General features: G+C 37.4%; 1 protein-coding gene across 8 annotated transcripts in view; it reads left to right on the forward strand.

Annotated features, from left to right (window-relative positions):
• The window catches only part of Ufd4 (ubiquitin fusion-degradation 4-like), a 729,475-nt gene that overhangs the window by 322,833 nt on the left and 382,632 nt on the right, over positions 1-24,010 (forward strand). For all 8 annotated transcript variants that reach the window (XM_090376711.1, XM_090376719.1, XM_090376714.1 and 5 more), the window contains exon 19: positions 21,070-21,204. In XM_090376711.1, coding sequence (XP_090232837.1) covers positions 21,070-21,204 — 135 coding nt within the window. The remainder of the gene's footprint in view (positions 1-21,069; positions 21,205-24,010) is intronic.

Consider the following 24,010-nt stretch of genomic DNA (forward strand, 5'->3'; position numbering starts at 1 on the left):
CTGATTGAAACCTTTCTGGATAGTCAAAATCTTACCATTCTCAATACAGGTGAACCTACGCACATACAATTGCCAACTGGACAAACTTCTTCAATTGACCTCTCAATATGCTCCCCAGTACTGTTTTCAGTCATGGAATGGTCTGTTATGAAAGATCCCATGGGCAGCGATCATTTCCCAATTATTTGTAACATGCTCACTTCACAACTGCCATTAGCCAAACCCTGCTGGAATTGGAAATTCTCTCGTGCCAATTGGGTCAAATTTCAGTCAGCTATCACCCAGGATTTGGAAATTATACGGTTATAGCCCATTGATGAAGTAACGGAATATATCACATCCCACTTGTTATCAGCAGCTAAAAACTCTATGCCATTAACAAATCCTATGCCCCTGCGCCATTTTAACTACTGGTGGAATGAAGAATGCACGAAAGCAAAGAGGGAAAAAAATAAAGCGTGGAATTTATTTTGACGATCACCAACAACAGTTAATCTCATTAACTATAAGAAACTAAGGGCAAGAGCATGTCTCATTCAAAAACAAACCAAGAAGGATTCCTGGACTCAGTTTGTGTCCACTGTAAATAGAAACATTGACTGCAAATTAATATGGAAGACAATTAGACAGCTTTCTGCAAAGTTTCTGACCATCCCTTCTACAATCCTTTCCTGGAATGGACAAGAACTCTCTGCTCCATTGACTATAGCAAATGCTTTGGGCAAAACCTTTGCTCAAATGTCAGCGGCATCAAGCTATTCCCTGGAATTCCAGAAAATCAAGAACATCACTGTACAACGATACACAAACTTTCGCACCTCTCTAGTCTTACCATATAACCACCCTCTTCAGTATTTGGAACTTCTACAAGCCATTAGAACAGGACGCAACAGTGCAGCAGGGTCCGATGGAATATATTACATGTTACAGCACCTTGTGACAAACAATTGCAGCTGCTGCTGCTGTTATTTTATAATCGAATATTTCTGGAAAACATCTATCCTACGTCTTGGCACCATGCCAGTTTTGGCCTTTTTAATACCCGGTAAAGATCCCTCCAGTCCTTTGAGTTAGCGACCAATTTCCCTTTCCACTTGCCTCGGTAAAATCTTTGAGAAAATGACCCATAGACAACTCGTTTGGATGATTGAAGACCAAAATCTAATGAGTAATAGTCAACATGGCTTTCGCCAAAACAGGTCTGCCTTGGATCTCATGATCACGGCCGAGTCCGCAGTTTGCAATGCCTTTGTGAGAAATGAACACCTTATTATGGTCTCCATCGACATAGAGAAGGCATTTGATACTACCTGGCGTCACGGCATTCTTAGAGACCTGCATGCCCCTGGTCTACGAGGCAACCTGCCTATATTCATTAAGAACTTTTTATGGAGTCGTTCTTATCAAGTACGATATTTTAACTCCCTTTCTATGACATTCTTGCAGAAGGAGTTCCACAAGGGTCTGTACTGAGTGCAACTCTTTTTGCCCTTAGAATTGACTCCATTACTAAAGAGCTTCCAAGTACAGTAATACCCCGAAGTTACGCGATAGGTGGGTCCGACGAAAATCGCGTAAGTCGGGGTACAACTTTGCATATAAATACGTATAAATTTTGCTTAATTGGGTCCAAGGACTAACAAAAACACTAGTTTAGAAGAAAAATATTAATAAAATTGCAGTTCTTTATACATATTAATACAAAATATGTATTAAAAAAAACAAATGACTTACGTAAAAAAGTTATTTCGATGTCGATGGCTTCATAAAATCTAACAAATTCGTCTGACGACACAGCGCGTTCTTTTTTTCACGCAGAATTTCTTCGTAGCAAGCTAATATTTTTTTTTATTCCTTGCTTTGTAGCTATAACGCGTTCTTCGTTGGAGTCTATGTTTTCTAAAATTTTTAAGCCCTTTACAATTGAGTCCTTTTCAATTTTCAACCTGTCAAGTTTGCAATTGTCGTGTGCTTTTCGCCGTTGCTTCATTTAGGCCTGTAGCACGTGCAATATCACATGGTCTTTCATTTCGCTCAAAGCGTTTCACAATTTCATATTTTTTCTCTATCGACAGAGGTGGACTGGCCATAAGCCTTACCGGGGAAACCCCGGTGGGCCAGTGTGATTTTGGCCATAAACCATAGTATGAGGCCACTATAAATTTTCCTGGGTAAGAATTTTTGACCCAGTCCGCCTCTGTTTATCGATAATTGCTTTTCTTTTTCTCTCTGAATCTGCAGTGTCTTCACCAGGACGCTTCCTTTTCACACCTTTTAATTAAGTATTTTACTCAATTTTAGGGAATAAAGCACAATTACAAAACGAGGAGGCACGCTTGATACACATAAACAAAGCTGCGCGCATGTAGCAACTGAATAAACAACACCATAAAGGCAGAGATACACTATTAACACCTCACATTTCTAGGGGTTACTACCATAAAACAATGAAAATCCAGTTGCGTTTCTGCTAGTGAAATCTGTTATAAACTGGTAGTAAACTCGATCTAATTGCATTTGCGATTATACCGATCTGGAATTGTGTTGGTTTTTACGTTATTATGGTTTAATGTGTTTCCCCTTCACTGATATAAAAAACATAAAAGCAGCAAAGTTGAATTTTGTTCATCTTTCGCTCTCATTCTCCGTCGTCACACCGTATATCGATAACATATGAAAAACGACCTTGAAGATAGTGGGCGGCAGCGTTGCCAAACGAAAAAAATCAAGAACCGCGTAACTCCGAGTTCGCGTAAGTCGGGGTATTACTGTACTGTTGAGGCTTAAATTTATGCTGACGATCTCTCTCTTTCTTGCCATTCTCAAAACACGATATCTGTTGACGTCAATTGCAGATATCACTAAATAAAATACAAAAGTGGGTAGTGCTCAATGGTTATCATCTCTCACAACAGAAAACTGTCACTATACATTTTTGCAATCAATGCAAATTACATTCAGATCCCGAACTTCACATATTAGACTTTACCATTCTGATTGGCAACAACATTAGATTCTTGGGATTAACCCTTGACAAGAAGTTAAACTTCCTTGAACATATTAAATTCGTATATAATACCTGTCTCAAAAAGCTCAACATACTAAGAGCTTTATCCACCCTGTCTTGGTGAGCAGATTGTACCTCGTTGCTTCAACTGTATAGATCATTGATTAGATCACGTTTGGATTATGGTGCTCCAGTCTACGATTCTGCCCAAAAGAGTGTACTATGCTGGCTGGATCCTATACAACACAGTGCATTACGGATTGCACTTGGAGCCTTCAGGACATCTCCAACTCACAGTCTATACATCGAAGCTCACGAACCCCCTTTCACCTCTGCAGAAAAATGTTACTACTGAAGTATGCAGCCAAAATAAAAAGTTGCTGTTTGCATCCTATTCACTCATACCTCTTAAATCATCAACTAACTAATCTCTACAGAAATAAACCTAATAAAATAAGGCCAGCAGGCCTACGGCTTTTGAAATGTCACAGGCTTGGAAAGTTCCTCTTCACAATAGTCAATAAGTAGTGAATTACTTTTATCCACCTTGGACTCCTCCTCAACTGAAATTTGATGCTTATTTTCTTCAATAGGGTAAGAATCTTCTACCGACTTTCAACCCGAAACAACTTCATGCAAGTCATATTCAGAGCTATATTGATTTCCTGCCAATATATACCGATGGATCCAAATCTCAATCAGCTATTGGAGCAGCAGCAGTGTTTCCCTCTGCTATTATTTCAGCATCCCTTCCACCTGAGTATAGCAACTTTTCCGCAAAACTACATGGAATAAAATTAGCTCTAGAAAATTCGAATCTTTACAAATCTTCAAAATATATAATTTATACAGACTCTCTCAGCTCAATTAGAGCAATGCAAAATCCATCCTATATGAATCATCCTGTTTTAAATAAAATCAGGAAGTTGCTCTTGAAAATTGAACATCGTCAACAATTAGTGAACTTTTGTTGGATTCTTGCACATTCAGAGATAAAGGGAAATGAACTAGCGGATATATCGGCAAAAAATCCCTTCACATTAGATTTGACCTCTGCCCATATTCCAGCCTCTGACCATGATAACATCATAAAAGCAGCATGCCTTGAACAGTGGAAAGAGCTATGGCACACCCAGACTAATAACAGACTTTTCCAGTTGAAACAGGAACCAAAATTTTGGCACTCAAGCATCCAAACAACTAGAAGGGAAGAAGTGGTACTTGCATGGGCAAAAATAGGACATACTCATCTGACCCACCACCATCTACTCACAGGTGATGATTCTCCTCAGTGTCGGTGCCTCTGTAGCCAGGTGGGAAGGAGCAGCAGTGAGTAGCACACGCTTCTTGATTAAACCGGGGTTCGAGCCCGTCACCACCAAATATGGAGGATGCGGAAAGGTCGGAATGACCACCGCATTATCCCGGAGCAATATGGCCTTAGTTGCTAATGCTCCTAAAAACCAAATAACTAACTAACTCTCCTCAGTGTCCCCACTGCTCAGTACATCTAACAGTCGAGCATATTCTTGTTGACTGTCCTCAATATCACCAGGACAGAACATCAGTCCTGCTTTCTCTGAATAAATTGCAAGAACCAATATTACTAGAGTATATTATTGGTGACCAGGCAAACATTAATGAACTTTTCTGTTTTCTGAAAAAAATTGGAATATATCATCGCTTTTGAATAGTTTCTAAAATGAAATTGAAATGCCTTCAATTCTGAATTATTTCCTAACACATCTCTATGGACAGGTGCACTATAGCCAGTGCGCCATTAAACACGCGCGCGCACTCTCGAAAATGGAATAATTTTTGGAGAGATATTATATTCATAGTGATTACGTTTGCAGTTGGAAATTCTAGAAGTAACAGAACTTCCTGGAGTGCAGAATTTTACATAATTTTCATACCATAATCGATTGCAGATATCACAAACAGCTCTAAATGTATTTTTCAGAAATTGTCGTTCAAATTCTTTATAGGAGTTACGGTAACATTCAGTGTTCTTATTAGCATTAGTAGTAGAGGCATATGATGCAAAAAAGCCAGCTAATGCAGCATCAGCCAAAAAAAAAAAAAAAAAAAAAAGCTCCCATTTCACCTCTCCGTTCGTTCCAAGTACCTGTCCAGCTCAGCCTTAAATTTATTTAGGCTATCAACTTCCACAACAAAAGATGGAAGTCTTCCACCAATGAACTACCCACTGGCCAAAGGCAAACTTCCGCACATCTATCCTACAACTGTCTTTCCTCAAATTGAATTTATGCCCTCTCAGGTGATTATTCTGAGCAAGAGGAAGAATCCCATCAGCATTGAGCATGCTCGAACCATTCAAGGCTTTATATCACCTCGCAGGTGCCTAGTCTCCACACTGTAATCTGTAAAACTTAAGCCTTTCTTCGTAAGAGCAACCCTTCATTCCATTCACTAATCTTGTTGCCCTTCTCTGTTCTCATTCCAACAGCTCTGTATCCTTCCTAAAATGAGGCCTCCAGACCTGTATACAGTACTCAAGGTGTGGCCTGACCATTGCCTTATACAAGGGGATAACACCTCCTTATCCCTGCTAGAAAAATTCCTGTAAATCATTGACAAGACACCATGAGCTACTCTTGCAGACTGTCTGCACTGCTCAGAAAATTTCATATCTGCCTGCATTACCCCCAGGTCCTTTTCATTTTTTACCACTGTGAATGATTTCATGCTCAACTACTGTTGAAACCTGTGGAGGATCTATGACAGGTGATTCAGCTGAAATATGATTTTGTTTCTTTTTGGATGATGCAATCGAAGCTGGTTGTTGCAGTATACTCTGTCTAGCCGGTTCAGGTATCAATTGAAAATCCTCAGGTAATTCATTTGAACTCAAATCTTCTGGATTGAAATCTTGAGGAAGTTCTTGAATATAATTTCATGATATTGACAGTCCGGCTTCTTGATGAGAATTTGATGCTGATCAAAATCTTGAGAAGCAGTATTGATTAAACTCTTCATTTTTTTAGTTCTCTATGTTTTTGAACTCATTCTTTTGTCAACATGGGAGGCTTCTTTGGTGGCTTTGAAGCACTGTCTTGCATACTTTTCACGGTTTTGTTCAGCTGGATTTTTAGTCATCTTTGAAATACTCTTATAGGTTGTTAACTGGAATTAGAATTGGTATTTTTATAATTCAGTAGTTAGTGAAATCCATTTGTAGACTAGTATAACGTAATAACCAAAAACTACTGCAAGAAGTGATCGTCTTATTGTGTTCTTGAATCAAAACCATTTAAATTTTTTTAAAACTATTTAATTGAAACTTACTTATGCCACTCGAATGTGACTCTGAACAGTATTACAATGTCAAAAGTCCATCTATATGGCCAAGTGGAACCATTATATACCACTTTTATAGGAGAGCAATACACCATAATGACACACTGGGAATTCAAAGGCCCTCAGAAGGAAAGACAGCTGACTCGTCTATAGCTTCAGTAGTGATCAATCCATCCAAAAGATAAGAGACTCCAGTACATGCTCACCTGCCACCTTAATACCCAAGCTACCTCCCTGTAGGTCGTCTTGAGTGATAACATCAAAGCATAATCCACAAAACTGAGATGCCTATCACTACCAGAATCATGTTAAGGGAAACAGCTTGCCCTTGAAAGAACCAAATGACGAGAGTCCGGACAATTAAGAGTCCTTTTGATCCCCGTGGTCACACTACTTTATGAGAACGTCCGCAGTTTAAGGAATAAAGTTGAAACCATCGACAAAATTTTGTTATCTAAAGAGTTTGATATACTTTGCCTCACTTAGATCTGGCTAGAACCCAGTGAACATTACATTCTAGTTGTGACTCCAAGTGGTTATGGCTTTGTACTGACATCCAGGAATAAAAGGAACACTATTCTACAATCAATCAATCCATCCTCACCCTTGAGGCTCCAAGTGCCAAGCGATCTCTCTAATGCATTTTCTAGCATGTTTCCTAGGGCAAATACCAGTGCTTTAATAAATCCTCCACTGCTTGCAATGTCACTGCTTCCCTTGCTGAGCAACGTCACTGCTAACCCCACTTGCAGTGTTACTGCTGTCGCTAGCAACATACTACTCTCCTCTTCTGCTGATCGCTTGGTTACTGGTTGGCACTGCTCCTGCTTCCACGTGGTGGGGCCGGTAACCTGGGAGAAGGAATACCCTCTTCCAGGGCTAAAAGGAGCAAAGATGGATTGTAATGAATATCCATCACTAGAGCCCATAGGCGGCAAAGTTGTTAACTCTGTCTCAGAACATGAGTCAAATCGTCCTAAGAGCTTCGGACAGAAAAACAGATTTCAGATATGCCTGCATTCCTTATAATGCACTCACTCTCCACACAACCTGTTGACAAGCTATTGCCTTTTCTGATTCAGAAATGTTTAGAATTGATTGTTGGATCCCTAAAATGGTGAAGTGACTCAAATCTGGAGACCAGATAATTGAGACTTAAAAAACATCTCATTCAGAAAAATTGTTAAAATTAACAACATTTAACAATATTCCAGTGTCAGTTAAGCCCCATAACACTCTGAATACGTCTTAAGGTGTTATTAGTGAATGGGACTTACTAACTGTCTGCGAAGAAGAAATAGTACAAGAACTTAGTGAACAAAAGGTGACACGTGCTTGGAGATTGACCAAAAATGATGGCAACCTACTACCAGCCAGGTCCATTATTTTGATGTTCATCACTCCAAACCTTCCGTCTTCTGTTAAAGCAGGTTACTTAAACTGCAAGATTCGACCTTACATCCCAAATCCCATCCGCTGCTTTGCTTTAAGTGTCAGAAGTATGGCCGTGCATAGATGCTGTACTGAGACGATGCTGTGTGTCCTATTTGTGGCTCCACGGAGCATTCCCAAGAAGACTGTACCACTTCTTCTCCTACTTGCTCAAACTGTAAAAGAAGCCATCCTGCATTTTCTAAAGCCTGTGACCTTTGGAAAACGAAAAAAAAAATCCAGAAATATAAAGTGGAGCATAAAGTCACATACCCTGAAGTAAGAAAGCAAGTATTGTTAACCATGCCTAGCCGATCATATTCATCGGTCACAAGAAGTAGCTGCTTAGTTGCAACAAAAACAGATGTTTCCATAGAACCGAGCAGCTCTTTTTCCCCCTCGGACAAAACTATGCTAACATCCAAAAAGAAACTTAGTCAATGAAATCAGTATCCCAAGGCATTGCTATTTCAATATTGCTTGAAACAGCAAAATCAGTAATTGTTGAAAACCAGGAAAAAGTGAAACCCGGAAATTGATGTTTAACGAGAGGATGATGACTCAGTATTAGAATTACATGCTAGTGATACCATAGAAACAGGACACCCAACCTTTTCCAGGAATGAAAAATTAAAACAAAGCAGACTGAAGCCTTCTCAGAAAACGCAGTCAGATTAATCTTCTTCGATCAAACCCAAACAATGAATAAATTCCTACAATGGAACTGTAGAGGATTCAGCTGTATTTTTGATGACCTGAGTGATTTACTTATTCAAACTAATGCAGTGGAGGCAAGCTTACAGGAAACCTATCACCACAAGTCTGTCTGAAATTCAAAAATTACTCCATATTTAGGTGAGACAGGGATTCTGATGGTCCTGCTTAGGGAAGAGTAGATATTCTTTGCAAATCTACTATATTGTCAAGTCATCTCCAGATACAGACCTTTTTAGAAGTTGTAGCAGTTCGATATCATTAACCCTTGCATCCATTTATATTTCATTATCCTTGCTCCCAGACTGAACTTGACAACAACTTCTACCTCCTGTCTGTTTACTCAGTGATATTAATGGTCATCATCCAGCATGGGGATCTTTCACCATGGATAGGAGAGTACAGTTAATTGAAACATTCACGGATAACTGTAATCTGACTCTGTTAAATTCTGGCTCTCCAACTCATGTTCAACTACATACAGGTACTACATCAGCCATAGACTTCTCCATCTGTTCAGCATCTCTTTTACCAAGCATGGAATGGTTAGTGCTGAATGATCCATTCCATAGTGACCACTTTCCTATTATCAGTTCAATTCAAACACAGGTCATGTCATGTCCTAAAGGCTGTACTTGGAATTTTCAAAAAGCAGACTGGAAAAACTACTCCACTTGTGTCCTATTCAACACCCAATATGTTCAACAACATCTTGACGATGTAACTGATCACGTTACCACCCATATATTATCTGTAGCAGAAATTTCCATTCCAATATCTGACCAGTGCAAACGTATACACCAAAATCAGTGGTGGAATGCAGATTGTTCCAAAGCGAAAGTAGAAAAAAACCATGCTTGGAACCAGTTTTGCAAATTCCCAACTACTGCCAACCTAATTGTTTACAAAAAAACTCAGAGCCAAAGCCAGACAAATTAGAAAAAAAGCAAAACGTGACTCCTGGATTAAATTCGCCTCAACTATTAACAAAAATACCGACGCTTGAATTATCTGGAAAAAAATTCAATCTCTCAATGGGAAATTTCTACTGCTGCAATCTCCACTAATACAATGGAATGGGCAGGACCTATCCTCCCCTACTGATATTGAAAATGCTTTAACAGAGTCATTTTGTAATAGTTCCACCTCTTCTTCTTATGTGACCTCCTTTCAATGCATTAAAACTAATGAAGAATGTCAAGAATTAAATTTTCAAACTAGACTCTCATTTCCTTATAATCAGCCTTTTACTCTAGTTGAACTCAAGGAATTAGCATTAGCATTAGTAGAGGCATTTGATGCAAGAAAGCAAGCTTATGCAGCATCAGCCAAAAAAAAAAAAAAAAAAAAAAAAGAAAAGAAACCACTTCCACTTCACCCCTCTGTTCATTCAAAATACCTGTCGAGCTGAGCCTTAAACTTATTTAGGCTATCAACTTCCACGACAAGTGATGGAAGTCTGTTCCACCAACCAACCACCCGCTGGCTAAAGGCAAATTTCCACACGTCTATCCTACATCTGTCTTTCCTCAATTTGAATTTATGCCCTCTCAGGTGATTATTCTGAGCGAGAGGAAGAATCCCATCAGCATTGAGCATGCTCAAACCATTCAAGGCTTTATACACTTCTATCAGATCACCTTGCTGGTGCCTAGTCTCCAGACACTGTAATTTGCAAAACTTAAGCCTTTCTTCGTAAGAGCACCCCTTTGTTCCATTCACTAATCTTGTTGCCCTTCTCTGTACTCGTTCCAGCAGCTCTACATCCTTCTTGAAATGAGGCCTCCAGACCTGTATACAGTACTCTAGGTGTGGCCTGACCATTGCCTTATACAAGGGAATAACCACCTCCTTATCCCTGCTAGAAAAATTCCTATATATCATCGACAATACACCATGAGCTACTCTTGCAGCCCATCTGCACTGCTCAGAGAACTTCATATCTGCCTGCACAACCACCCCGAAGTCCCTTTCATTCTCTACCACTGTCAGTGTAGTACCACAGAGTTGATACGTTGCTCTGGGATTGCTGTTTCCCATGTGTAGTACTTTACATTTGTCAATGTTAAACTTCATTTGCCACCTCTCAGCCCATCTGCTCAACCTTTCCAGATCCTGTTGCAGCAGCATAGTGTCAGTAGTATCCTTGACAACCCTGCCTACCTTTGTATCGTCTGCAAACTTCGACATTAAGCTTGATATACCATCATCAATATCATTTATGAATACAGAAAACAATAATGGACCCAACACTGAGCCCTGAGGGACTCCACTAATAACATTAGTCTACGACGAGCAGTGTCCATTGATTACCACACTCTGTCTTCTCCCCCTCAGCCACCCCTTTATCCACAGCAGCAATTTGCCTCCAATGTCACACTGCTCCAATTTGTGCAGAAGTCTTCCATGTGCAACAGTATCAAAAGCCTTTCTAAGGTCCAAGTATATAATATCAAAGTTATTCCCTGCATCCAGTTCCTTTGTAACTGCATCATAGTATCCAATCAAATTGGTCAGGCAAGACTTCCCCTTAACAAAACCATGCTGTGTCCGAGCTATAACTGAAGTCTTGTCTAAATGATCCTGCAGTGCTTCTTTAACTAGTGCCTCTATTAATTTTCCTGGAACAGAAGTTAAACTTCATCATCATCAGCCATTTTCAATCCACTGCAGGATGAAGGCCTCTCCAGCAACTTTCCAGTTCCTTCTGTTTTGAGCACTGGCCATCCATTTACTACCCAAAAACTCATGAATTTCATCTATCCATCTCCGCCTTTGTCTTCCAGGTTTTCTTCTAGCTCCTCTTGGGTACCATTCTGTTATTTTCTTAGTCCATCTGTCATCATATCTTCGAGCTATGTGTCCTGCCCAAGACCATTTTAGTTCTTTAGTTTTGATAAGAATGTCCTTTACTTGAGTTTGCTGCCTAATCCATGTGTTTCTCTTCTTATCTAACAGTCTGATTCCCAATATAATTCGTTCCAGTCTTCGCTGTGTAGTTCTTAGCTTCTCTTCCATTCTTTTGGTGAGTGCCCAAGTTTCACTTCCATAAGTCATGGTGGGGAGTATACATTGATTCATTATTTTACGTTTCAGACAAACTGGGATATTGCTCTTCAGTATGTGACTATATTTCCTGAATGCTATCCATCCAAAATTTATTCTTCTCTTGACCTCCAGCCATTTATCATTATTACAGCTAATAACTTGTCCCAGATAAGTATATGACTCCACCTTTTCAATTACTGCTCCTTCAATCATTATTTCCCTTTCTGTGGCATACTTGTTCATCATTACTTTTGTTTTAGCCATATTCATCTTTAGTCCAAAATCCTTACTAACTGTGCATAACTGATTAAGATTTTCCTCTAATTCTTTGGGATCGTGTCTTATGACCACAATGTCATCTGCAAATCGTAAATGGTTTAGGTACTCTCCGTTCACATTGACTCCTTTCTGCGACCAGTCTAATCTTCTGAAAGCTTCCTCAAGGGCAGCAGTAAACAGCTTCGGAGATATTGTGTCTCCTTGTCGAACTCCTTTCTCGATTTTAAATTTGCTACTGTCTTGATATTATCTTGCTACTGTCTTGATATTTGATACCTGTTCCCCTCTAAGCCCCTGGGGCTTAGAGGGGAACAGGAATCCTGTGTGTTATCAGACAGTAATTATAGACCTGTAAGTTAAACTTACAGGTCTATAATTACTTGTGTCAGCCTTTGATCCTCCTTTGTGAATTGGGGTCACATTTGCAAATTGAGTAAACTGAATCCTTGAGTAAATCTCCAAATAGTGCAGCAGGACTGGACAGCATTCACTACAGTATGCCAAAGCATCTATGTGAAGCTGAGCTAGGCATATTATTACTCTTATATAACCATATCTTTTCAGAAAATACATATCCTCTGTCATGGCGTCACTCCTATTTTGCAATACCAAAACCAGGCAAAGATTCTTCTCTAGTTCAGAATTACAGACCAATATCTTTGACAGGGGCAGAAAACTCAATTGAAGGACATTCTTATCAAAACTAAAGAACTAAAATGGTATTGGGCAGGACACATAGCTCGAAGTCATGATGACAGATGGACTAAGAAAATAACAGAATGGTACCCAAGAGGAGCTAGAAGAAAACCTGGAAGACAAAGGCGGAGATGGATAGATGAAATTCATGAGTTTTTGGGTAGTAAATGGATGGCCAGTGCTCAAAACAGAAGGAACTGGAAAGGTGCTGGAGAGGCCTTCATCCTGCAGTGGATTTAAAATGGCTGATGATGATGATCTTTGACAAGTTGTTTGGGCAAGAACTTTGAAAGGATGTTGTATTAGAGGCCCACCTGTATTCTAGATTCCCATAATCTTCTTTCTGATTACTATTATGGCTTCCACAAAAACAGGTCTACCCTAGATTTACGTGTAAAAATTGAATCCAACATACACACAATGCCTTCGCCATGAGACAGCATCTAGTGATGGTCAATTTAGATATTCAAAAAGCATTTGATACCACTTGGCATCATGGCATTATTAAAGATATGCAGTCGTTGGGGCTGAGTGGCTGTATTCCTCAAATTCAGAACTTTTTAAGATTACACACTTTTCAAGTCCAATTTCGCAACATGCTGTCAGCATCTCATATTCAAGAAAAGGGTGTACCTCAGGGTTCAATACTGAGTGCTGTCCTATTTGCAATTTGGGTCACCAACATATTGGAAGATCTTCCAAAAACCATTCAAATATACATATATGCAGATGACCTTGCTATATCCTGCCAGTCAGAGTATGAATACTATTGAAAGACAGTTGCAAATTGCTCTAGCCAGAATAGAAGCCTGGACCTTACACAATGGTAATTGTCCTGCTGAGCAAAAATCCACCATTACTCACTTCTGCAAATTACAGTCACTTCATCCTGATCCTGAGCTAAAGATTAATAACATGCCAATACCTCTTGCTCACACTGTCCATTTTCTTGGCCTGGTACTAGATAGGAAACTGAACTTTCAAGCACACGTGACCTACCTTCGTATCATCTGCTTGAAGAAATTGAATATAGTCTGGTGTGTGTGTCATCCATGTCATGGGGCACTGACTGACATACCTTGATCCATCTTTATAGAGCTCTCATCAGGTCTTGCTTGGATTTATGGCTCTGCAGTGTGACGTGAGAAAAACTACTTATAGAGCGACTGAATCCATGATCCAGCACAGTGCTCTGAGAGTTTTTCTAGGGGCTTTCAGAACCTTCACAGTTCAGAGCCTTTACATCGAAGCTCATAAACCTCCCTTACATCTTAGGAGGAAAGCATTACTTTTGATGTATGCCGAAAAAATCCGCAGCCTTCCCTTTCACCCTAGTTGGAGATGTCTGTATGGGAGTCATTTTAGAATAGTAAACCAAATGAAAACCGACCTGCTCCACTTAGACTTAAAGAACTGACTCAAACATGGAATATTGAAATCAGCAGTATATTTCAGGACATGACACCTGATCCACCTTGGAGAAATATTCCTGCAATTTACGATGACTATTTTCAACAGTGGGGGAAAGAACACATTGTCCTCCCCCAATATTGCACAGTTACATGAAAATCTTTCTGCTTCTATCTCACAGGCCTGTAAAATCTATACAGATTGATCAAAAACTGAGAGCCAAGTAGGTCCTGCAGCAATCTTCCCTTCATTCACCATCTCTGTTTCATTACCAATAGAAAGCAGTATCTTTACTGCTGAGCTTTATGCTTTAAACTTAGCTCTTGATCCGATTGCTGAACTTTTAATTACACCTGTTTTAATATACGACTCACTCAATGCTGTCACTATAATTAGTAGTAACAACTCCTCTCACCCTATAATAAAACAAATACATTCCAAGTTACTTGCTTGTAATGAGTCGAACCAAACTGTGACATTCTGCTGCATCCCAGGACATTCAGGAATAGACGGTAATGAAAGAGCAGATCTTGCGGCCAAACAACTAGAAACTGCTATTTCAGACTTTTCTAGTTCTATATACAAATTACAAACACATTATCCATAAAGCATGTTATAATATCTGGTCTCTAATCTGGAAAAGTTATCCAGAAAACGAACTCTACCAAATAAAAGCAGAACCAAAGCTGTGGCTCTCCAGCTTCCAAAAAAATAGGCAAAATGAAATAATTTTAGGAAGGCTAAGGATTGGGCATACTCACCTGTATCTTTTATTGAATAACAGCACACCCCAGTGCTCATGTCATGTACAACCGACTGTTCATCAGAGAGAGGCCGCTGACTCTCTTTAAAAATTACAGCTGTGAATTACAGGCTCCAAAAAAGCGATGTGTTTGCTGTTTTATTTACATAATTGTTATTTTATATTGTACTTTATAAGTAGCCTTTTTATGCTGGTTATTTTTATTTTTAATTTAGATGAGAGTTTTTGTTGATTACTACGTAATATACGTAAAACCGTTATTTTGTTCGAATCTTGTAAATTCAAATTTTTAATTGTGGTAACTAGGTAGCTCTAAAGTAAAATTGTATAACATAATACACATCACTGCATTTAGGATTCTGTTAGATAGTGTAGTATTGACAATTAATTAATTAAATTTATTGATCTTAGATCAACATTAAAATAAGATTTATTGATTTTGTTAATTTAAAATATCATACCCCAGACGAGAGCAGCAAAGCAACGGGCACAAAGTGGCAGGAGTGCTGTGACTTGGGGGAGAACTGAGGGGGGACGATTCTTCAATGCATCACAGCCTAAAAAAATGTGCAACTAGTGAAATGTTGTTTTTTTGGCTGGTGCAGCATAAGCCATAGGCTTTCTTGCACCATGCAGCCATTACTAATACTAATATTAATGTTTGCCGAACTCTCTGGAACAGAACATGATCTAGCCAAGGAGGATGTCTTTGTGTGTGCCAGGTTCAGAGAGTGTCTAGAAATTAGGCGTCAACTCAGCGTTCTACTGGGCATCTATGAGAGCTTGAGGTGTAGGGTAGCCCTCAAAGAGATTAATATGAGGGGCCATCAAGCTCTCAGCTGCCCAACTCAATGCCAGGGCTCACTATTGTGTATCAGGCAAACACAGCAGCAATCTCCAAGGCAGAATGCGCTGGTTCCAATTGTATGAGTGATGTTCCGTGTCTGAAAATTTCCACTCTGTATCGTTCCAGCTATATCAGAATGCCATCGGTACCTGCAAATATCATTGGTCCTTAAAATAAGGGAGCATATGGACTTATATTGGATGTCAGTGTCATCATAAGTTGAGGCCCCACTGTACAGGAATTTTGCTAGCAGGGATAATGAGATTATTATCCCATTGTATAAGGCATAATGGTCAGGCCATATCTTGAATACTGCATACAGGTCTGGAGGCTTCATTTTAGGAGGGATGTTGAGCTGCTGGAAGAAGTACAGAGAAGGGCAGTGAGATTAGTGAGTGGGAACAAAGGCATGCTCTTATCAAGAAAGGCTTCAGTTTTGCAAATCTACAATTTGCAAAACTGAAGATTTGGTGACTAGGAAAATTTGGAGACTATGCACTTGCTGTCGACATGATCTGATTGAGATGTTTAAGGCTTTGAATGGGTTGAGCAAGCTCAGTGCTGATGGGATTTTTTTTTTTTTTTTTTTTTGCTCAGATTACACAAATGAGGGCATATAAATTCAAATTGAGGAGCGACAGTTGCAGAGTAGATGTGCAGAACTTTGGCCAGTGGGTAGTTGATTGCTGGAACAAACATCCATCTGTTCTTGTGGAAATTAATAGCTTAAATTTAATGAAGAGGGAATGGATGAGTGAGATGGGGTTTTTTTTTTTTTTTTTGCTGATGCTGTTATAAGCTTGCTTTCTTGTATTATTTGCCAATGTTAATGCTAATGAAATAAGGGTCAAAAATTTGGCTTTAGGTTTATACGTTTGGGGATTTTTTTGCCTTTCTCCAGGTGCAGTTGCACTTATCCTCTGTGAGTCTTTGCCGTTGTGCTTCCTGTGATGTAACAGCTTTCAATTTTATTGTGCTATTTTTTATTCTTCTTTATTTTAAATCTTAATCTTCTCCCTTTTTTAGCCTCCTCTCCCTTTTTTTTTAAAGGTTTTTTAATTACAGCTTGCCATGCTAGCAGTTAGCTGTAACACTTACTAGTATTATCCTTCTGCTGTTTGTGGTAAAAAATTTCCACATGGTTTGGGTTAGAATCTTTTGGAGATTGAATGATTTCTTAAAGGTCTCGTTAGTCAGAGTAGTTAGCTCCCTTAACAGGAGTAGCCTTCCCAGTCCTATGATTTCATTGCTAATTTCATGGTGAATATGACAGCAAAGTTAATATTGCTATTAGCCATATAGTGCAAGGAAGCCACAGGTTTTACCTTCACTAGCCAGAAATAAATAAAACAAGTAACTAAATAAGAATAAAATATAAATACATATAAAAAAATGAAAATAAATGCCACCATGTGTTTCCCCCCCCCACACACACATAGGTAACTATCCAGTAACCTTTGAATATAGATAATGTATTTCAGCAATTAACAACTCAATAGCTAAAAAAAAAAAAAAAAAAAAAAAAAACTACTACAATCCAGTATACATATTGTAATTTGAATTTGAATTCTAGTTCTGGAATTATTTAACAATGAAAAGTTTGCTTTCATTCATTTTACTATCTCCTCTAGTAGCATTATAGACCCTAATGAGGTCAACTCTAAGGTGGTAGGTTGCCAAGCTCTGTAGCAACCTACCTGTATAGGTGCCCCTTTTTTAGGTGCATCCTCTGTACACAGTATTCCAAGTGCAGTCTTGCAGTTGCCATATACATTGGCAACTGCAAGACAAGTCAGAATCCAATGTATATTGCAGTTGCCATATACATTGGATTTTGACTTCTTTGAGCCATAAGATGAACATTGAGTAGCTGCTACTCATCTTATGGCTATCTCCATAAATGGAAATTTCCTTTTTTAATCCATCCATTAATCCATTTAAGGAATCAAGGCTCTTATGACTATCTTGTATTATATCTCTTTCAGGATATTTCCCCAACTTCACTGGAAGTATTAGTATTGGCAAAACAATGCAAAGAAGCAAGCTTATATATGCACCAAACAACAACAAAAAAAAAAAAAAAATTTACATTACAGTAAGAAATAATTAAAAATCAAATGAACACAATGAAAAATCAATTTAACGCAATTAAAAATTAAGTAAAAAATAAAATTTAATGAAAAAATTGCAAAATGATTTTCCTTCCTGAAACTGACAATGCTTTTTGACCGTATGTTGTGATCACAGGAATGAAAATTACCCAATGAGTGTCCTGTGATTACAACATACGGTCAAAAAGCATTGTAAGCCTTTGACTAAAGGAAAATTTTCACGCATATGGTATACAATTTATCCTCTCAGTTTAATTTTATGATTCCCCTTGTACATGTCATTTAACTAAGTGTAAAACTTTCCTCAGCATTTAGTTAACTCAAGCCTTTCAAGGCCTTGAACACCATGATCATCAGGTCACTCTACAAATGCCTAGTTTCCAAACACTGTGGCCTACAAATTCAGGTCACTCTTGATTAGAATACCTGTTTGTTTCCGTAACTAATCTAGTTGCCCCTCTGTACCATGTCAAACAACAAACAAGTCCACATCTTTGATAGAGTGGGTTCTCCAAGCCTGTATATTGAAGTAGCATACCCTAATTATTGTCATTAATCTTTGTCCACCTTTGTATTATTAGCAAACTTACACATTAAACTTGGAAGACCTGCATCAGTATCATTAATGAATATTAGGAAGGTAAAGGGCAAGAACCAAACCTTGTGGGTTTTGCTCATAACATGAGTCCATGAAGAGCAGTGGCCATTTACAATTACTCTGTCTCTAACACTTAGACATCTCTTTATCTAAACTAGTAACATGTTCTTAATACCATGATGCTCCATTTTATGCAACAGTGGTTCATACAGAACTCTATCAGAAGAAGTTCTTTTCTGACAACCTCATAGTAGCTAATTAGTTTAGTCAGACATGATCTGCTCTTAATGAAGCTATGCTGTGATTCCCTTATTCTGGAGATGTCCAGATAATGTTATATTGCACCCTTAGCTAAGAATTCCTTAACCTTTCCTCTCACAGATGTTAAACTGACAGGTCTGCAGTTGTTCATTTCATCCACTGAGCCACCACCTCTTGTGAATCTTCACAATTCAGGGATTTTGCTGAAATCTAAGCATATTCTGGTCCCTTGTTTACATAATAATTTCACTTCTGGTCATTTCTCAGTTATAAAATTGTTCAACTCCCAGTTAGTATTAGCTAGATCCTGAACAATATAAAGTTGTTATTCTTTGAAAAAAAATTCTTTGCTTTAAAAAAAAAAAAAATTCTGATGTTAGCTTCCAGCTAACATCTGTTTTTTTTTTTTTTTTTTATTAGGGTCTCTAGAACAAAGTAATAGTACTGCCTTATTACTTTAGCATGTTTGTGCATTCCTTCACTCCATTCATTCTTTGCTATTAAAAAAATTATTTGGAAAAAAAAAAAAAAAAAACCCTGAGATATTAGCTCCCAGCTAACATCACATAGTTTTTTTTTTTTTTAAACTAGGGTCTCTAGAATAAAGTAATAGTACTGCCCTATTATTTTTGTTTGTTTGTATGTTCCTTCACTCCATTAACTTATACTATACAAAGAGAATGATAAGCATCTGTTTGCCACTGATTTCATAGTTGAAGCTTTCTTGTGTCTAGGACAGTGGTTTTCAACCTTTTTTTAATAACAGCACCCCTAAGTAATTTATTTTATTTTGCGACACCCCTACACAATTTTCTGCCTGTTAGATCTGATTCTCTCTCTGTGTATAACACACACACACACACACACACACACACACACACACACACACACACACACACACACACACACACACACACACACACACACACACAATATTAAAAAATATATATGTTATATGATGTTTATTACAATAATATAATTATAAAAATTACATTTCATAATACAAATAATATATATACAGTATATAATTTTATTCTTTATATAGAGGTACTAAGTAAAGATCAATTATAGATCACCACAAAATTAAAAAGATGCCGGACACCTTTTTATAATGAAATAAACATATAAATTAAAAAATAATAATAAGTTTAAGTAATTTAACTCAAATTACGTGGCACCCCTGGAATGTTGCTGTGGCACCCTAAGCACCCCGGTTGAAAACCACTGGTCTAGGAGTTCCCTTTCAGCTCACTGCATGCTTCATTGTTTACTGTCAGGATTATAAAGATACAACCACATTTCATATGTAGTAATATGTTCTGCAGGCATTTCATATCCACTTGCATGAACTGTTGCTTTCCAATCTTGATACACATTATGCACAGCCTTTTGCTCAAGAGTAATAAGATGACAAATCCATCTAGCACAAACAAGACATGTTGAGGTGTTCTTTCAGAATCATATGAGTACTTCTAGCCAAAATTCTCAATATAATCATAATCTCTTGAACAGTTGCATGATGATTATCCTCACAAATAACTGCCATCTTTATTGTTTCTTTGGTTAGTGCAATCATTGGTGCAGTGGCACCTCTTGATTTTCTACAATTCTTTACTCTATTTAAACCAGCAGAAAGCAGTAGCTTTGTGTTGATCACTTCTCCCTTAGCTTTTAGAAGTGTATTCTATATGAAGCAAAAAATAACAGTACTGACTAAACACATGGACTGAAGCATGTCACTCACTAACATTAGCACAAGGTATGCGTACTGTGTACCACCACTACTCCCAACCACAAATGCTGACAGATCATCCACAGTCTTTCTTGAGTACTTTTATATAAACTGAAAAGCAAAATATTTGCTGTATCAAGGGTTCTATTATTGAGACTGTCCTACTTGGTTTTAATTACTTCAAGGTTGTGCCAATGAATTAGAAATGTGACATCCCAGTTGCATTTGCTTGTTGCCACTAAGTACATTTGCTAGGGTATTTAATCCCTCTCCATGAGGGATTAAATACCCTGGTTTTATTTTAGTGAATAAAATAAAATAAAACCTTGAGGTTTTATTTTATTCACTTTTTCCCTTAGAATATAATCACTGCCCTCTTGTGCATTACTTGCATTTAGTCAATACTTGCTAATATGAACTGTAATTGCATGTTGATTGTAATAACATGCATGTGCCAATTAAATTGTGGTGATGCAATAAATTTTGTTTGTACTTTGATGGCCATAAGGGCAGGAGCAGTTTACAGTTTTAGTGATTTGTGGCTGTCTAGTGCTTTACTTGCTGTTAATAATAATAGCACTTTTTTTGAACTGCAGGTTTAAACATAGAATGTGAGTAGTTTTGTGTCTTCATGCTAATTACTCAACCACAACCAACTGCTAGATACGTTAATGCAGAGTGTTGAATAAATAAAGTTTGGATAGCTGCAATTCTGGCATGACATAAAAACTATTATGCCTTAAACACCATGTTACTTTCAAAGACTTTAATTTATATGCAGTTATCTGAATTTAGAGTAATATAAAGAAATGCATATTAACAATCTAATATACAAAATTTGTGTTGGACAGATTTTAACAAGAAGGCTCCGTTTTCGTTTGGAACGTGCAGCAGGTGAGGTTGGCTTGATAGATAGGACAGGACGAGGTTTAAAGATGGAGCCACTTACTACAGTGGGACAACTAGAAAAGTACTTAGTCAAGATGGTAAGTGAAAATTTTTATTTTTCGTAGTATGCAGTAATGCCTAAAGCTCATTTTATCATTTTTTTAGATAGAAACCACCTATAATGGTCATTTCATTGTAATCTCTCTCTCTCTCTCCAATGGTTATTTCATTTCCTTTGACCTATTGTCCTGCACACTGCCCTAATTATAATTTTTCTTGGTCATTTTCAAAAAAGAAAAAATGTAAAACTCTGGATTTGCTTTTGCGGAATATGTGGAATATGTGGGAAATGAAATGTTAATTATATTATAACATTTAATTATTTAACTAAAGATTCTTTCTGAGTGTTTTGTGCAAAACTAAATTTAATTTTATAATGTCCTTCAGTAAGATGTTAAAGAAATATGGAGAGTTTAATTGGGCATGTTTCATGTATTATAAAATATGGAAAAGGTAGCGCAATTGTATTGCATACTATGTATTTTTCAGTTTAAAGTGATGTAAATAGGAAATTATCAGATGTTTATGAACAAATGAAATAAGAACAATTGCATTGCTTACAAAGAAATGTGAAAATAAATGTAGCATTTCAAAGGAAAGCAGATATTGTCATATGTGCTGAAAGTTATGCATATTGTTCACATTCATATGCAACTGCATTATTTAGAAATATGTTCTCCAATAAAGAAATAGCCAAAACATACATGTGGAAGAACAAAAACATAGCAATTATTACTGAAATTGCACAGTGAAGGAAAGAAGTGGTAGCGATGGCTTTGAAAAAATGCCATTTTTTTTTCTCCAAAGACAAATGTGGTTATGTCTCTAAGACTTGTAGATAAATGAACATTAAATATACCATGAAACTAATGTGCCAAATTGTGAATTTAACTTAACACCTTTAGATAAGTTATTAGATTCATTGATCTGGAATGAACATCTTTCTGTATAAACACCATGTTATCTACAGACCTTCATGGTTTTCTCCTTGAGGGTTTGGTGCTTACAAATGTGGTTTCCTTTTGGCAATTTTTGACTTCTCAGATAGGAGGAGGAAACTGGGTTGATATTATTTACATTGACCTGTCCAGGGCAATGTAAATAATATCATTTATACCGTGCCCCTTTTAGGTCACAACCTGTTAAAAATCAAACTACAAAAACAGTTAGGGTTGTATTTAGCAAGTATAATACCTTAATATTCAGGTAGCATTTCTGCTACCTGAATATTAAGATATCAGAATTATGAAATAAATCTAATTAATAAAATAAAATGAAAAATAAGATAGAAACAAAACAACAACCTCAGTAGGGCAATTGCACAACTCCTTGGCCAAGGAGATGCATCCTCACACCCACCAAAGTATGTGGCACTTTATCAACAGGTGGGAACTCCACAAAGAGTTGTATTTCGATTTCTGATGCCTATTCAAATGTCCCTGTATGATCTGAATGCAGATTGAAAATAGCAGCAAAATTGTAACATGTCATGGCCACCACCCTTTATAGTTTAAATAAAACAAACATCACAAACAGAATACAAATTTTTAATGCCAATGGATCTACACCAAGGTTTATTTGTATTTGGCTTAGGCTATAGTAGAGTTTATTTTTTAAAAAAAGTGGTGCAGTCAGGGTTGTAATAAAATGAATGTAAGATGCATAGGAATCTTTTTTTTTATTATTTATTTTATTTTTTTTGTGCCAAGGACTGAAAACCATAGTGCCACATTGTGTGTGACCTTGTGTTATCACGATTGCCCGCATCTCTGAGATGCATCGTATTTTTTCTTTCCTAATGTGCTTAATAGGGTTGCTAGAATGGAGTGATATACTGCCTTATACTGGTTGGATGAGTCAACACTCAAATTTGAATTTTGTTATTACATTTGCTTATTTAAGCTATACAGGGTTGTGGTGGCCATAAAACAAGTTAAAATTTGGAGTTTGGCTTGTTATTTTTATTCTGTATTCAGATTGTGTAGGGGCTTCTGTTACCATTTGGTTGGCCAGCAGTCAACAACTGAAATATGAACGTTTTTGGAGTTTGCAAGTGCATTTTTTTTTTTTTTTTTTTTACATTTCCCTGAAGAACTGATGCTTGTGAGTTCCCTATCTTTATTTTAAGAGAGGGAACTCTCAAGCATTTTAACAAATTGGCTATCAGATGTGTTACATAAAGTACATAAAATGTGTGTGAAATGAAGTGTAGATATATAGTGCATGTAGGGATGGGAAGTTAGTATAAACCCTACGTGCACTAGTACTGTCATACTTTGATGGTTGTGAGGGTGAATTCTCCCTTGGTGGAGAATTGTGGTTTTGCTCTGATGGAGCGTGTTACATTGTTTTTTTTCTTCTTATTTTTCCACTTTATTTTATTTTGATTAGTGGAATGTCTTGGTATTCAGATAGCAGAATTATACCTTGTCTGGTATAACCCTAATTGCAATATTAATTTGTTGCATTAGTTTTGTGGTATATGTAATTTCCCTTTTCTGCAGTAGGCCTTTTAACCAAAGTGATTCCAAGTAATTAAGTGCTGTCTTCTAATCAACATCAAAACATGCAGGTTTCCTTTAAAAACCTATTGATAAATGGTGTGCATAATGTTACAGCCTAAAAATTGGAGTAAATAAATGTAGTTATTGTAGTGCATTAAATTCCTTAATTAGCAGCTAACTCTTAGCTTGCTCCTCGACGTGGGCAGCTGTACATGGTGAAGGACCTCCCAGTGATGCTGCTGGTTCTCCAGATTAGCATCACTGGGAATAAATGTCAAAAATTTTCAAAAAGTGCTAGATTTTGCATGTTGAACTTCAGGTTTTTCTAATTAAATTTGAA

Source organism: Mastigoproctus giganteus, chromosome 6 (assembly GCF_048544385.1).
Source record: "Mastigoproctus giganteus isolate SK-2022 chromosome 6, ASM4854438v1, whole genome shotgun sequence".
In the NCBI taxonomy this organism is placed as follows: domain Eukaryota; kingdom Metazoa; phylum Arthropoda; class Arachnida; order Uropygi; family Thelyphonidae; genus Mastigoproctus; species Mastigoproctus giganteus.